The sequence below is a fragment of the Gossypium hirsutum genome, chromosome A09 (genome assembly GCF_007990345.1).
Source record: "Gossypium hirsutum isolate 1008001.06 chromosome A09, Gossypium_hirsutum_v2.1, whole genome shotgun sequence".
NCBI lineage: Eukaryota > Viridiplantae > Streptophyta > Magnoliopsida > Malvales > Malvaceae > Gossypium > Gossypium hirsutum.
Genome location: NC_053432.1, coordinates 77482332 through 77498291, shown reverse-complemented (window position 1 = coordinate 77498291; position 15960 = coordinate 77482332). Strand labels below are relative to the sequence as shown.

At 31.5% G+C, this 15960-nt stretch overlaps 2 protein-coding genes across 3 annotated transcripts; one reads left to right on the top strand and one right to left on the bottom strand.

The window, feature by feature from the left end:
- Positions 1-2041: 2041 nt before the first annotated feature.
- On the bottom strand, positions 2042-5278 carry LOC107933597 (short-chain dehydrogenase TIC 32 B, chloroplastic). The gene is made up of 8 exons (XM_016865854.2): positions 4678-5278; positions 4340-4571; positions 4173-4252; positions 3170-3323; positions 2994-3072; positions 2823-2910; positions 2616-2662; positions 2042-2476 (listed from the first exon to the last, which is right to left on the bottom strand). The coding sequence occupies exons 1-8, from the start codon at positions 4889-4891 to the stop codon at positions 2294-2296; spliced, it is 1077 nt and encodes a 358-aa protein (XP_016721343.1). The 5' UTR covers positions 4892-5278; the 3' UTR covers positions 2042-2293.
- An 8448-nt stretch (positions 5279-13726) lies between these two features.
- On the top strand, positions 13727-15960 carry LOC107933633 (NAC domain-containing protein 86). Of its 2 annotated transcripts, none has more exons than XM_016865892.2 (3): positions 13727-13943; positions 14244-14521; positions 15366-15960. In XM_016865892.2, the coding sequence occupies exons 1-3, from the start codon at positions 13787-13789 to the stop codon at positions 15645-15647; spliced, it is 717 nt and encodes a 238-aa protein (XP_016721381.1). In that variant the 5' UTR covers positions 13727-13786; the 3' UTR covers positions 15648-15960. The 2 variants fall into 2 exon arrangements, with proteins under 2 accessions (XP_016721381.1, XP_016721380.1); XM_016865891.2 differs by having other exon boundaries at positions 13729-13943; positions 14244-14524.

The following is a 15960-nucleotide window of genomic DNA, read 5'->3' as shown; positions in this document are numbered from 1 at the left end:
AAATGGTTTCGACACCTCCTTTAGCAAAGTGACAAGTTCATAAATTATGTAGATTAAAAAGGAATCTGTAGGATCATGGGGCTAGGCTTTTGTACGCATGACGGCGTAGTTATTCTTTTTCCTACATGTAAATTATATGATAAAGAACATTTCTAACTCAAGATATTGGAAAATAAGGCAGGTAAAGAAATTAAGGTGCTTGGGGGCATCTAATGTATCATCATTTTTCAGCAGCTGATATTTCATGTATTACCAGCCTGTTCTGCGGTTCACACGCAAGGCATAAAAACCACTCACAAATTTTGTGGACCTTAGGTAGACCAGATTGAAGTGCTTGATCATACCAAATTGTGCCACTAACCTGATAGGTCGAGCTGATGATTTCTAAAAGCTTATAGCAGTGTTAAGTGTTAATATTTTGATTGTATAATACCATTTTACAATTCCAATTGTCTAGATGATTGGCAAAATCATTCATTTTAACTTAAGGGATCCAGGTTTATATATTCTTTTACTAGGGTAATTAGGAAGTGTGTATATCAGAGATCCAAATATCTAAGTTTGTCAATTATTATATTTGCTTTCTTCGTGAACTTCATTAAATTCTTCGTGTGCTTAAAGTTCGTAATAATATAATTGGCTGGTACATATTTGATCCTTATTTTATTTTCTTACTAGTTGGTTGGTGGGTTTTACACCCGTGCTTTGCTTAATTTGTGCTATTAGTTGTTATGCAAAAAAGTTTATCTCTACATGTTTTTTTAGAAAGTGGAAAGTTCATTGATATAGAGCTAGGATTTACAAAAATTGTATGGAATAAATGTTATTGCACTTTTTAAGGGGTGAATTCAAGTTTAAACATTGGAAATGAAATTGTTAGGAAGAATAGCTATGAATCTCAAAAGAATTGATCTCTACAAACCGAACCGTGAAATGATCATAGAGGATATCTTTGTTTCAAAAAACAAAAGTTAAATTGAAGGTTGAATGGATGATTCTTTCAAATAACCTTGTTATCCTCTCTAAGGACAAAGGAGAATAAATCATGGTAATCAATGTCGTATCGATGTTGGCTATACCTGTTGGGATGTACCATTTCAACCCACCACTAATATCAAGTAGTATAGATTCTATCTCAATCAAGATTTTAGTGCTTTTTTACTGTTTGGGTGTGCTTAGGTTTGTTTTGGCGAATAGCAGTTTGTATTAATGCGAACCTATATCAATTGGTATAAAATTTTAAAACTTTAAACTTAACTTTTAAATTTTTTTTTATCTTAAACATTTTAATTTTTTAATAAATACATTTAAAATTAAATATAATTAATAAATTAATTTAATCAACTTAATTAATAATTTTAAAACATATAATTACATATAAATACATTTATAAGTTGTTATGGGGATATATTTACATGTATATATAATATATAAATTATTAAAAAAACTAAAAATTAAATTATAAATATATTTAAAAATATTTAAAATATTAATAAACCCAAGGTGATACACTAAAATACGATTTGATATATACAAATCGGGTGAGTTGAGGCGTGCAATAACATTCAGGCAATCGAATTCGAAAATAACTTCACGTCATCCTCTATCTTTAGCTCTCAAACATGCCACACAAATAGTCAGGATTGATGGATGAGGTGGTCACTAGGTCCAAACAACCACTGACAACATTCTCAAAATGGTCTCACACAACAACCCTAATACCGTACAATCCCAATACCCCAATACTATTGTAATACATTATGAGCAAAAAACCAAGAAGAGTTTTGTTTTTGTTTATAAATTTTTATCTATAATTAATTTTGTAATTATTTTTTTCTCAAATAGAATAAAGAATTTATTATTAAAATTTGAAAATTATCTTTAAACAAGGTCGAAGTGTAAATAATTGTCTATTATTTGTGAATCTTATTTTACGTATTCACAACAACTCCAAAACTTAAAATGGTACAATGTAAATAAGGGTAAATAATTGAAAAGCTCCGATAATGCAATGTAATTCGTATAATTGGGTAAATAAGGCTTAATTGAAAAGTACTCTTTATTATGTAATAGATAAATAATCCTGTAAAATATATTCTGCATTTACAAGTGATAATGCTTAGAAATATTTATTGTTGGTGGAAATTATATATGACAAATATGAAATACCACCTTCCTCCAGACAACATTGTGATGGTATTCACCTTTGAAACAGATAGTAACTCATAATAAGCACAGTCGGACAATTCTTGCATCATCAACATTTATGTACAACTTGAGGATTTTGGCGAATCTAACAAGGTGTTTGATACAAACGTCGACGGATCAAAGCTCGGGTCTGCCTCCAAAGCCTTCGTGCCTCCGATTCGTCATTGGCTAAGACTGAGCAGTTGCTCTCATTGCAGTCTACAAAGTATTTCCCGCTCATCCCTTCTACTTGTGGGCTCAGTGCTACATAGCAGCTAGTGGATGCACCCTGTTTTGTTTCCCATTATATATATGACACAAATACGCAGTTTAAATGCAAAAGAAATAAATGATGAAAAACCTCTTCTTCTTCTTCTTTTTTAGTTTGGCATCATAAAGCAGACTGTAAGATATAGAGAAAGACAAACCTGAGATATAGACTTGAGCAACTTGGAAGCAATGAAAAAAATAGAATCTGTATATTTAGAGATTAACAGAAATCAGGTTAATGTGTTATATTTTCTCTATTTCCAGACAGCAACTCTTTGCATTTGTAAATGAAGAAAAGTTTTATCAAAATCAAATGAAGAAGGAGAAAACAAAAACTTGGATTACAGGAATGTGGAGATTCTTGCCTGTAATAAAGCCCTTATGCGCTCTGAAAATTCCGGTCTTTACGATTCCTGGGTGTACGGCATTAATAGTTACATTTGCATTTTTGGCCTGCAAATTTTGTAAATTAAGTACAAAAATGAAATCAAGAATGGTGTTCCAAAGATAGGATAATAGAGAGATTAAAGAGTGACCTTGAGCTGTTTGGCTATTTCTTTGGCATGCAAAATGGTTGCTAGTTTGGATTGAGCATAAGCACGTGTGCCATTATAGCTGCAAGTGCAACACCAGCAATATATAGGAAGTATTAATACTGCATTAAATAAAAGTTTTAATGTAGAGATGTTTTCATGTGGTTAGATTGAAGTACTTGATAGGGTGGAGCATTTGATTGAAGTGGAAACAGTCTCTTCCAACCCAGCTGTGAATTACAGAAGAAAGGTTTATGATTCTTCCTTGGATGCCTGTCTGCTCTGCTGTTTCTATCATCTTTTGTATCAACATTTCTGTCAATAAATAATGTCCTGCCATTACCAAATTTACATCAAACATTAATTCAATGTTATGTTGATGAACAATGTGATTTGATGCTATTATCTCATTTCATTTCATTCACACATGTTTCTATCTATACACTCTTAATTCTTCAATGGCTGTTTTTAATAAATAAATAAAAAATCATACACTAAACATGTGATCAATAAAGAACAAAAATTCTAATCCATAGTCAATGGGGATTTTTAAATCTCACAAAGATAAGCAAAATGACAAATATCCTTTAGTCATATAAAAAAAATTAATTCAAAGAAATATAAAATGTGATAAAAGATTGTAAATCAATAAGTGGAATAAAAATAATTTAAAATTGCTGTATAAAAAAATAACATAATAACCTATAAATAGGAGAATAATACACTTCATATCATTTTATATTAACAACAATACCCATATCAATCAAATTAAGGAATCGACAATTCATTGAACAAAATTTTACAAATAAAAGAAATCCCATGGATTAAGGAGTGGGCCAGAAATTATGTGGGTGTTGGGGGGCAAGAGAAAATCTTCAACCTGAGAGAATTGGCCCGGATTTGAAGGAGACCCCAAATCTACTAATGATAGTTAATTATGTAATGTTAGTTGGTTACAAGGTTAATTATTTTAGGTTTTAAACCATTTTAAGATAAAAAGAAATTTAATATTAATTATATGCTACAGTGCATTAAATACAAATCTATATACTAAAATATTATATCACATTTATTGTATGGGTGGAATAAAAAAATAATAGTAATAGTTATTTAAAACATTGCTTTTATAGAAAAATAAATTGAGTTGATGTAAATGATAAATTAAATGAAAGAATACTTTACCAAGGTAATTTGTTGCAAATGTCATCTCAAATTTGTCCTCGGAAAACTCCAATTTCTGAGAGAATATCCCAGCATTGTTTCTGCAAAATCATCATCTTACATGATAGTCAATAAATTGTTGGAAATAAATTGATAGTAAGGAATTTTGAAGGATGTAATGTACGGACATGAGGATGTTAAGGGGCAGCCCTAGAGCCAGGAACTCATTGCAGAATCTCTTCACTGAAGCCAAAGAACTAAGATCAATCTCGCATAATATAACCTCTGCATTTGGATTATCCTTGCGAATTCTCTCCTTCAATTCAGCTGCCTTCTTTATGTCCCTCGCTGGTATCACCACTCTCACTCCTCTCTTCGCCACCGCTCGGGCTGTCTCTTCTCCGATGCCCGACGTCGCTCCTTCAACACAACCCATCTTCTTCCATTTATTATTGTACAAAAACATAACATTACAACAAAAGAGTTCAATTCATTGGTTTTTTCTTTTCTTTTTAACAGTACTAACCAGTGATAATAGCCGTTAGACGTTGAGAGTCGACCAAGTAAGAACAACTGTTTGCAACCTGTTCAGCTGTTGATTTAGAGCCATAACCACTGGGGCCTACAATGCCTGCTAAGTACCTCAGTGTTTCCTTCATGAGGGTGCCACAATTTAAGCTCAGAATCTCAAAGCAACAAGGCAACACAATAGCTACAACCAACATATATATACTACACATAGTTTGTATACACAACCCAACCCTTAAGGACTTTCTTTCCCACTTCACCCACTACACTAACTTTCTACTCTCCACAATTAAACAACGTTGATTTGTGAAAGTTTTCTCAAGATTTTCATTGGGATAATGATTGGTTTTGTATTGGTCAACTTTGCTATGGCTTATGTTATGAGGTCTAGAAAACCTAGTGATGAAATACCAAACTTTGACTTACGAATTTTTTTTCTTTAATTTTTTTAATTTGAGTTGTTGGGATATCTAATAAGATCATAATCTACCCATTAAGTCAGAAAATCATGGATTTTTCTGAAATTAAAATATATTTGTTCTTTAAACACGAGATTCACCCGGGTGATTAAAATACTTCATTTAATTATTAAGTTAATTAATGTGACAGAAAAAAACCAAAGGGAAGAAGAGCATAAGTGGAAAACAAAGAAGCCATATCCCTTAACAATGACTCAACTTTACTACTAGAAAAGCAACTTTTCGAGGTTGTTTCTCTGGCCTAGGTGGGTGATTGTTTTTGTATTGTCGAGCGTTTTGTTGGCTTTGGGCTCACTAATTTTGAGATAAAGGCAAGTATAGGTCGAGCCAATTGAACACGTATGTTCCCTTCCACAGGTAATAAGGATAATTCTAAGCATTGCCAATCCAAATCCAGTGTCCTTTTAATGTACTCGACAAGTCTTATCAATTTTTCTTTTTTTACTCTTTGAGCTCTCTCTTAGTAATTAAGGGTTTGTATTAAACAAATAAAAAGCATGAATATCTCTTATTTGAGAATATAATATTGGTACGTACAGTTATATTGTAATAAGAATTAGCAGTAAGTTTCAGAGGATCATATTATATATGATTCCAACGCTGAAAGGTTAATGCTAAATCCTGGTTTATTACCATGAGAACAGAACCCCATTTTAAAAGCTACAGGTTTTGATGGAATTGATTAAAGTTTCAGACTCACATGTGCACAGAAAATATTCAATCGATACCAAGTAATAATTTTTGGACAGCAGTAACGCATTTCTACGTTTTACCACCAACAAAAAGCGGGAAAAGTAGATTAAATTTCAGACAAAAGTGGTGACCTTTTTCTCTCCCGTGTCTCCTTTTGGTCTCCAATAGGCAAAATTACTATCCTTCACCTTGAGAAATGATGGGGGATGTTGGGCAGTTGAAGGAGTAAAAGAGAGCAATGAAGTTGACTCCTCAACGATGGAATTTGTAACATGGCAAAGCCAAAGGGTCCCATTGGTTTCCCAACCTGCAGACACCACCCATTACAGTGCAACTCGTTTGAGAAGCACTTATCTTGGTTGCTTCACATTCCATTCCTTGGCTTCATTCTTACACACACATGCCATGCCCAAAACAAGTATTAAAAGGGGAAAGGGACCAGACAAAAAGAAAAACATTTGATTGTGCTGCCCATGGTTGAAAAATATGCACGCTTGGCTGCAATCAAATTCAAAGGCATGTTTAGATTCTTTGTTCTTGCCCATTATCCCCGCCCGAAAAACACGGAAGCCAAACGAAAGGGCATCGATCTTGTTTTACTGCTGCGGATTCTAGGACGCCAGGCTTCCTCCTTATATATATATAATTCAAAATTATAGTATGTACTATACACCATATATATAAGGTTAGTTGATAATTGGATCGTGTTGATTTGATATTGGTCTGTAGTCGGGAAGAGAATGGAAAGCTCCATAACAGAAATGAGCAACTTTCTTGTCTTGTCTTTGACAAGTTGACAGTATTGCCGATCCATCTCTCTGACAATGTCTCTAAGATACCTCCTCACGTCCATGTCCTGTCTGTCTATATCATTTGTTTTGTCTGTTAAGGGGAAAGGTGCGCACATGCGCCTTTTATGACCAAATGCTAAAAGTGACAAATTGAGACAACAGATACTATAACTAAACATTTATCGTATTGTATATATAACCATAATGGTCACGCACCAAAGAGTCAGCTTTATTTTAATATTTTGTTTATGCGATTTGGTTGTAGCTGTTTAATGGGAGATTATACCATGGACGCATCAGAAAGTCATTAGTGGTTGAGCCCAAATCTGGGGAAGATATCAAGTTTGGATTCCTCTATGATGTAGTCATGAATTTTTAATGTTTTTAGAATAGGTACCATTTCAATTATTCTAATTGATTTAATCACTATTCCAATCAATTTTAATATTTAAATAAATAAATAAAGTCTAATCAAAGATAAAATCCCAGTTTTGATTCATGGGTTGATCATCAATGTAAAGATATAATTTTTAATATTCTGTGATAAATTTGTTATAATTAACGACAAATGCCCAACAACTAATCTCTTTTTACCTTCTCGATAATCAAGATAAATGTCATTAATTATTTCCCTTCACGCCTAGGATTTAATTTACCAATAGTATTAAGAATAAAAAAGGATCTTAATTCTAGCCACTAAACAGATAAACCAAGTTTATTCAGACTAGATCACATATCCATAAAATAATGAATTGCATACTTCGACATGCACAACCATGTTATTCGCTACAAATATTAAAACTAATCAAACAATTAAATTCTAATTGACAATACAAATATTCCAAGCTATCAAATGTGGGCCATATATTCAACAAACTTAAATATTTGTAATTAAAATAGAAGGTTTACAAATACTAAAGAATAATGAAATATTAAGAATAAATTAGATCTTCAAAACTTGTAGAATTAAAACATCTAAATCCCTTTGACTAGAAAAAGAGGCTAGCAACTCATGGAACAACGAAAATGCAAAAGTATATGAAAATAAAAATAAGATCAAAGATTTTGAAGTTTGTGCAAAAGTATCTTATTTATAGGTGTTTGAGTGACCTAATTAGCGCTTCTAATCATGCTTGGATATCAAGAAATGAAAGGAATCAAGTCGGACTATGCACAGTGGCTTGCCAACTGGGTGCCGCAACTTCCTAACCATGAGCTGCAACCCTTAAATCAAAGGGTTGCAACTTCTTGACCAACCTTTATGTCCTTTTTCTCTTTGCGTTTTGTTTGTTTTTGCTCTGTCCTTTCTCTTCGTTCACACTTGAATTCGTACCTCAAGCTCACATTGATCTAATTTAAACCACAAAACATTTATTTAATTACTAAATACTAAAATTATATAAAACGTAAACTAAGATAACTAAAAAATACAAGAAATGCAAATATGACAGGATTTATGCAAACTAAACTATCATTTTACTAGAAGATCAATAAAAAGAAAAAAAAGCGAGAAGGGACTAAAATATATAAATGACGAGCACTTGTCATCATTGCAATTAGTGGGTCTCACTAAATTGAGTTGCATTCTCCAATTCATAGGGGGAGAGAATTGGACAATTAGTTACACTCACATCCAATTATACTATGATTTCCCAAATGTGTTCACTCAAAAATTATTTTTATACAATAAAATTTTAGGATATATATTTTATTTTTTAAAAAATATAATCATACGTTATTTTACTAATCTCATTTAAATAATATGAAAATTTTATGGATGAGAGATAATTTTTTTTATACATTTTGACCTACTAAATAATTAACTAAATTACATAGTATTTATTATAAACTATTATTGTAAATTTAACTAAAATACATAGAATTTAAGTAATTATATATACTTGGTCAAGGGCCAATCAATGATAACAAGAAGGTTATACTTATTGTTAGAGAGAGAATAACCCAACATATATAAAATGCTGGGGTGATTAGATGAATTTTCATAGGATACTAACTTATTATATACGATAGTTTGATTTTAGATTTTGTTACTTGTTTTAGAGAATATTTTTTAAGTATTATTGATAATTTTTATAATAACTAATATTTTTTAAAAATAAAATTATGTATTTATATAATTACAATTTATGCTAGTAAGCATAATATAGTTAATTATGGTCCAATTTTACTCTATTAGTCATACACGTTTAGAGAGCTAAAATCTTAAACTCTTTAATTGACATTTTTTAAAATTTAAATTATGTATTTATATAATTACTATGACTATAAATCCGTTGAATTATTTTGTGTCATCTAATTACACACCCTAAACGTATTTGTAGGATTTATAAGTTATAAAATTATTGATGTGGCATTGAACTCCACCAAATTAGAGTAAATGACATGTTTGAGACCTTAAGCAAATGCAATTAATTAAGCCACGCCTAACCAAATAAACTAACCTCATCTTCCTTTTGGTAATCATAATAATAAATCTCAACAAATCCAGAAAGAATTATTAAATTAAGATGCAAACTTTTTTAGGAAAACAAGAAAGGAAAAATAAAAACCTAAGAAAAACCACCAAATTGTGCTGGAGACCTTTAAGGACCTAGCTAAAAGCTAGGGTAACAACTCTGTCTCCCTTCATTAACCAAGTTCTCCTACCTGAATTGATGCTTTCTATAAAGGTAACAGAAAAAAGAAGACTAGAATTGCCAATAAAACCTAAAATTGCTCAAATTTTGCTTATATCAGTAAAATTGATGGGTCAAAAAGTAAGGAGTTAAATGTCCTTTAAGTAAAATTTTCAATTCAAGTAGAGATTTTTATTTTTTATTTAGGGATCTAATTTAATTCGACTCTAAATTTATTGAAAATCTGAAATAAAAAAGTTATATTTAACTATTTTTACATCAACGAAAATAAGCGTTTGTTTTAAAAAAAAAAAAGCCTTTATATTGATGGTTTGCATGAGCGGTAAGCCCCGCACCCCACGTGCTGTTTGCAATTAGCGAGAGTGCAGCTGGCTGTTCGACCACACGAGCCAATCACGGCGGGGGCCGGAAAGTGGGACTCGACCGAGTCTTTGTCTTCCACCTTTTAATCATTCCTCTCAAAATTATTACCATAATAGTCTATGTCAAACAATAGACAAGAATAGTTTGTCATGCTTTTCCTTTTTGTTTGAGGGCCATTGATTTGTGTCGTAAGATTTCGAGAAAAGGTTGCTTGTCGTTAGGTTCATGCAAAAAATCTAACCCAAAAGAAATAATATTTTTTACAACATATCTAAGAACAATAAGCAAAGATAGATTAGAATTGAGCACTGTTAACCTAGTTTAAAGAAAAAAATATGATTAGAGATTAGGAAACTTGATTAAGACCATAGACATTTATACCACCCCATTACCGACAGTAATGTTATTAGCTGAATTATTTTAAGGACAAGTTGAGATCATGAGTTGAAAAGCGAGGGAAGGCAGTATAATGTGTTTGCCATTTACCTTTTAGTGAAATTGCCATTCACCTTAAATGTATAGTGTGAGTGGATATTATTTATGCTATTGCCTATTGCTAAGGAAGGTCCGTCGGTAGATACGACAAAGCCCAAAGGCAACAAAAGTAGTGTTTTTGCATGTGGCCAAAGTTGAGCTTCAAATGTGAAATATGATGAAATCTTGTGTTATTCCAATTAATAACTGTTTCATATTTTAGCTTCTATAGTGGTTTCCACTACCCCCTGCGAGTGAAGATAGATGGATACATACTAACCATATTTTGTTTTCTTATGTCTTCACTTTATCGATTTGTTTTGTTTTAATTCAACTCGTTAGAGTATTCCAGTGATTATAATGAGTGCATATAAGAAATTGGTCAATATATTAGTTCAGAGTATTGGGTTTAAAGATCGAGTTGTATAATTTTTAATATACATATTTTAAAATGTTAACTTATTTTATTTGAACCGGAGGGACTAATAATTGATAATTTAACTTATTCAACCACCAATTTGATTACAAAAAGTTTAAAAGAAATTAAACCTACTAAAAACGTAGGGAAGAATAATTAAGGTTGTTTTCATATCCGCAATCAACATAAATCAATTACAATAACTTAGGTGAAAAAGCTTTGTAGACATAGACTTAAGATCTACTCACAACACTACTATAACCAAAATGTCTGGTTACAAAATCGCAATATTCAGTCAAGAGTATAAATAACTTCAGCAAAGCTAAAAACAGATGATGTTAAGCAAAAATGTGAGAGAACAAGTCTTTGCTGCGGCCCAGCTTTTGCTATAGTACCCGGCTCAACTACTCCACCATTCATTTGGTCTTTTTTGTTCATTGGGCCCAATATAATTTTTTAACTTTGATTTTCCATCAAACACATACAAACTTCTTTCATTTTGTTTCTTGCTTTTATCGCATGAAGAAGATAACATCAAGCAAAACCCTTTTTTATCTTTTTATTATTAACCTTAATTACCCATTCTAATCCACTAATTCAAGCTTCTATCTACCATAATCCAAACTTCTAATAATTTAACATCTATAATCAACTTTCTAGTTTCTTAACATGCAACAATAGTGAATATACACAATTCTCATTAATCTTTCATTTCAATATATGGGTTCATCAATCCATTATTATTATTTTTTTTATTATTATTATCTACAAATTAAACTAAAAATTTAGGAAAAAACTCCCTTACCTAATGAAATTTTGGTCGGCAATCGTGATGGTCTTTTAACTCTTTTTCTCTCCTTTTCGTTCGGTGGGGAGAAAAGAAAATGAATGAAGGATATCCTCAAATCACCATTTCCACATTCCATACACCCAAAAATATAATATAAAAATTTCCTAAATTTTTTTTAGTAGTCAATTTTGACCCAGGCAAATAAACACAAATAAAATAGTCTAAATTAAAAGTCTATTTACAAACAAAGTTACTAACCCAATTACAGCTCAAAAAATTAAAACCCTAAAAGCCCAACTAGCCCACTATCCTAATTTTTTTTTTTAAAAATCAACCCTTTTTTTTGCTTTTAATTTCTGATGTGTCTGTGAAAATACAATTTTTTGTATTCAAAATCCCCCTCTATTTACAATCGGTTCCCCCTTTGAAATATAAAAAATCCTCCCCCCTTTACAAACTGATTTCTTTCTCAGTTTTATAACCGATTACAATAACAATAAAAAAAAGTTACCATTTCTCTTGTTGTTGCTGCTGTTTCTTGTTGTTTGTGTTTGCAGGGTATATGAGTGTCAGACGCGTGGAGCGTGGTGACCAAGGCTGAGGGCATGCGTGGGGCGTGGTGGCCAAGGCTGAGGGGTATGCGGCGGCTGAAGGTCTTGGTACCTAGGGTTAGTTGCTAAAAAAAAATTAGGATAGTGGGCTAGTTGGGCTTTTAGGGTTTTAATTTTTTGGGCTGTAATTGGGTTGGTAACTTTGTTTGTAAATGGACTTTTAATTTGAGCTATTTTATTTGTGTTTATTTACCTGAGCTAAAATTGGCTACTACATTTTTCATTTTATTTCTCAGCAAATATCAAGCTAATGTAAATGTAGGAAGTCATATATTACCTTATTGTAACTTTATCACTTTAACTTCAACTTTTTTCGCTAAAGCTCCATAAACTCTAGACTAAAATTAATGGAGGAATTGAAATCAATTTCAGCCTAAAATTTATAGAGCTTTATTAACGTTGAATTTTTTGAACTTCTTATATTTTTAAAATGATTTTTTGAATTCTTAAAATATATATTTTTTTAAAATTTTTATTGAAAATATTAGAAAACTTTAACTTTTAAAAAATTATTTTTTTTAAATTTTATGTACTTTTAAATAATATGAGCTAAATTGACAAAATTTGTAAATTTTTAAGACTAAAAAAGTTTTGCTACATTTTTTAGCAATTGCCACATCAAAAATAGTAAAGACAAAATTTGATGTCATTATCGATTTGATCAAAGTTTTAGGATGTTCTTGTCACCCTTTATTATTATTATTTTTTTGTTATTTCAGTCACTCCCATTAGATCAATTACAATTTGTAGTCACTCGATAATTAAAGTACCTTTGCTGATTAGATGGAATGCTAGTATAATAATAAATTTCGCCCTCAATATTTACAGATTTTGTTAATTTAGTCCTAATTTGAAAAAAAATTAACAAATATAACTCTCAAAGTTTTACATTTTGATTCTAAAAACTTAAAAAATATAAAAAATATAAATATAAAAAGTTATTAAAATTTATTTTTAAAAATATTATAAACTATTAAAAAATAAAAAATTACTTAAAACTTTTCAAGTTTAATATATTATTTTAAAATTTATGGTGCAATTAAAATTTAAGAGATAATTAAAAAATATATAACATCTATTTGGTCTTGATTAATATTTACATGTGAATGAATTTGTATATGATATTTTCTTCTATATATCATTACAAGTTTTTGTTTAAAATTTTAAATATGCACTTTTCAAATTCAATTTAGGTATAAGTAAATTAATCAATAGTACCATTCACATTCAAATTAGATGTTTTCGGTTAAGAGTCATATTTTTTCATAGTGGATGAAAAATACCAAGAATTAGTGTACGTTATTTGTATGTCACACTGGTAAAGTTAACAAACATTTATTTTTTCATTCATTTTGGGGTAATTTGATAATCAATACAAATTTAAATGTTAAAAGAGACAAAAAAAATTTAAATATAAAACTAAAATATAAAATTAGATGACCAAATATATCATTATACCTACATAAAATCACATATTTTTACACTACCTTCTATTGACATTACCAAATTATTTGCTCGGATGATCACCATGGCAGCCTAGTTACTAAAAGTTTTAATGATTAAGGCCCGTATTAGTGTTACTCGTGGATTCTTTAATATTTGGCTAAGACAATGATTACCGGAATCGGAAAATAAAAATATAAAGATGTTAAGAGCAGCTTGCGAGAAACGTTTGTCCAAGAATCTGTTAAAGAAAAAAGTGGGGAAAGAAAAAAAAAAAAAAGAGCTGTGACGTAGAATCGTTTTATATAACAAGATAAATCGTAGCAGTGATAAGGATTTGCAAAGAAAGAGTAGTGGGACACTGGGTTGAAGAAGAGGGTAAAGGGAAATGGCACCTGTGGGATTACCTCCTGGTTTTAGATTTCATCCCACTGATGAAGAGCTCGTCAATTATTATCTAAAAAGGAAAATAAATGGCCAAGAAATTGAACTCGACATCATTCCCGAAGTTGATCTCTACAAATGTGAACCATGGGAGTTAGCAGGTCTCCTCTACTTCACCTCTTTGCATTTGCTTTTATATATATATATATATCTCATATACGTATGATGGGAATAGAAATGCTCTATTTTTCCTGTTCTTCTGCTACTCGATCTTCTATAGGTCAATGCAGCTGCCATGGTATCACAGATGATGTCTGGGCAGTATAACAATGAATCAGTGCTAGTTTTGGTTTTTAATAGAAGTTGGTTTTACATTTCTGAAACATGATTTGATTTTCCCTTGTTTGAATTATGATGAAAAAAAGTGAATTTTTCATTAAATTTGGTTCATCGAATGCCAGAGAAATCAATATTGCCGAGTAGAGACTCGGAGTGGTACTTCTTTGGACCCCGAGATCGGAAATACCCGAATGGGTTCAGGACAAACAGAGCGACTAGGGCAGGATACTGGAAATCAACTGGGAAGGACAGGAGAGTTGCTTCCCAAAATCGAGCTATTGGGATGAAGAAGACGCTGGTTTACTACAAAGGCCGTGCTCCTCAAGGAGTTAGGACTGACTGGGTAATGCATGAATACCGTCTTGACGATAAGGAGAGCGAAGACTACTGTGGAATTCAGGTAGTTTGTGCATCTTACAATTTTAACCAAATTTATACATCCTTCTAATCATTCCATTCACTAATTAATCATTGAAGTCTAAGCTCTATGCAATGCGTAACTGGTAACATTAATAACATTCTCATTTGACCTTTTTTTTTTTTAATTATTGCTGTTATATATGTTTCGATGAGCACAGATCGGGATGTACTGATCACTTGGAATGCTTTATTCTTTTATTGCCATGTTAATTTTCACTTGAAAAGAAATAGATACGGTGTTTTCTCATTTTCTTTGTTTTTCACGACCTATATATATATATTTTTTCCTCTTTACATCAAAGCAGAAAAGAGAAAAGGTAAAGAAAGGCGTCGCACATGATTTGAGATGAGTAAAACCATAATTAGATCGACCAATAAGAAATGGACTGATCAAATGTTGCGTCGTGGAAATGCATGACTTGCATGGGAAGTTTGAGCATTACACGCTTTTGCTTTATCCATTAATATTTTTTTATTATTTTATTATCATATAAATATGTGGATCAAAGGGGTGCTGAACATTCTTTGCTTGCTAGGGTCTCTTATTACATCTCTCAAAGTTGCCTTCACTTTGCCTTTCGTAATAAGACAAAAGTATTATCCTATCAGACCTAACAAGCTATTATTGTTTCAACTTTAAACTTTTCGTCTCTCTCATCTAAACTTGTAGATTCTAAAGTATCTATGATAAAGAGAAACCATTGAAGCCTGTCCACATATATGCTTTAACACCGCAAGGTGTCGGCTACTATACACTTCTTTATTCCAAAACATCCCTAGAAGTAACTGCATGAACTAACTAAATTATGGCAATATACTGGCAGGACTCTTACGCACTATGTCGTGTTTTCAAGAAAAATGGCATCTGCTCGGAAACAGAAGATCAAGGGCGGTGTAATATGTTAGTGATGGAATGCTCCCAATCTGTTATCAATGATTCTGAAACCATGTCTCCAGACCTTCCCTTAGCCTCTTCTTCTTCATTCATCGAAGAGGAAGATAAAGATGATTCTTGGATGCAGTTTATCACTGATGATCCATGGTGTTCTTCTAACACTACTGCTTTGGCTGGAGATGATGTTTCTAACGTTGCATTAACAAACTAAGGGTTTAAGGTCTTGGTTGATACGGCAAGTAAATTGGTGAATAACACAAGTAAATTGGCTAAGTTTCTTAAAATAAGACGCAACATTATAAAATATATTTGTAAGATCTGACGAAAAATCTCAGTAGGAGATTACTTTTTTCATCTCTAATTGGATTGGATTGGATGTAATGTTTTGTGAGGGTTTGGTTGCTGCTTAGGTGCAGCAAATGTATGAGATGGCTCTAGGGGTTTTTGCTTTCACCTTGTCTTAAATGGTGATCACTTGGAGCTTCTCTATTGGGATATATAATAACAAGTAATTGAAGTTTGCA

Coding starts and splice junctions, on each gene's coding strand:
- LOC107933633 (XM_016865891.2), top strand. CDS start 13,787: ATGGCACCTGTGGGATTACCTCCTGGTTTTAGATTTCATCCCACTGAT. Junction 13,944..14,243: donor TGAACCATGGGAGTTAGCAG/GTCTCCTCTACT, acceptor ATCGAATGCCAG/AGAAATCAATATTGCCGAGT. Junction 14,525..15,365: donor ACTACTGTGGAATTCAGGTA/GTTTGTGCATCT, acceptor ATATACTGGCAG/GACTCTTACGCACTATGTCG.
- LOC107933597 (XM_016865854.2), bottom strand. CDS start 4,891: ATGTGTAGTATATATATGTTGGTTGTAGCTATTGTGTTGCCTTGTTGC. Junction 4,253..4,339: donor CTGCCCCTTAACATCCTCAT/GTCCGTACATTA, acceptor ATGATTTTGCAG/AAACAATGCTGGGATATTCT. Junction 3,073..3,169: donor CAAATGCTCCACCCTATCAA/GTACTTCAATCT, acceptor TTGCACTTGCAG/CTATAATGGCACACGTGCTT.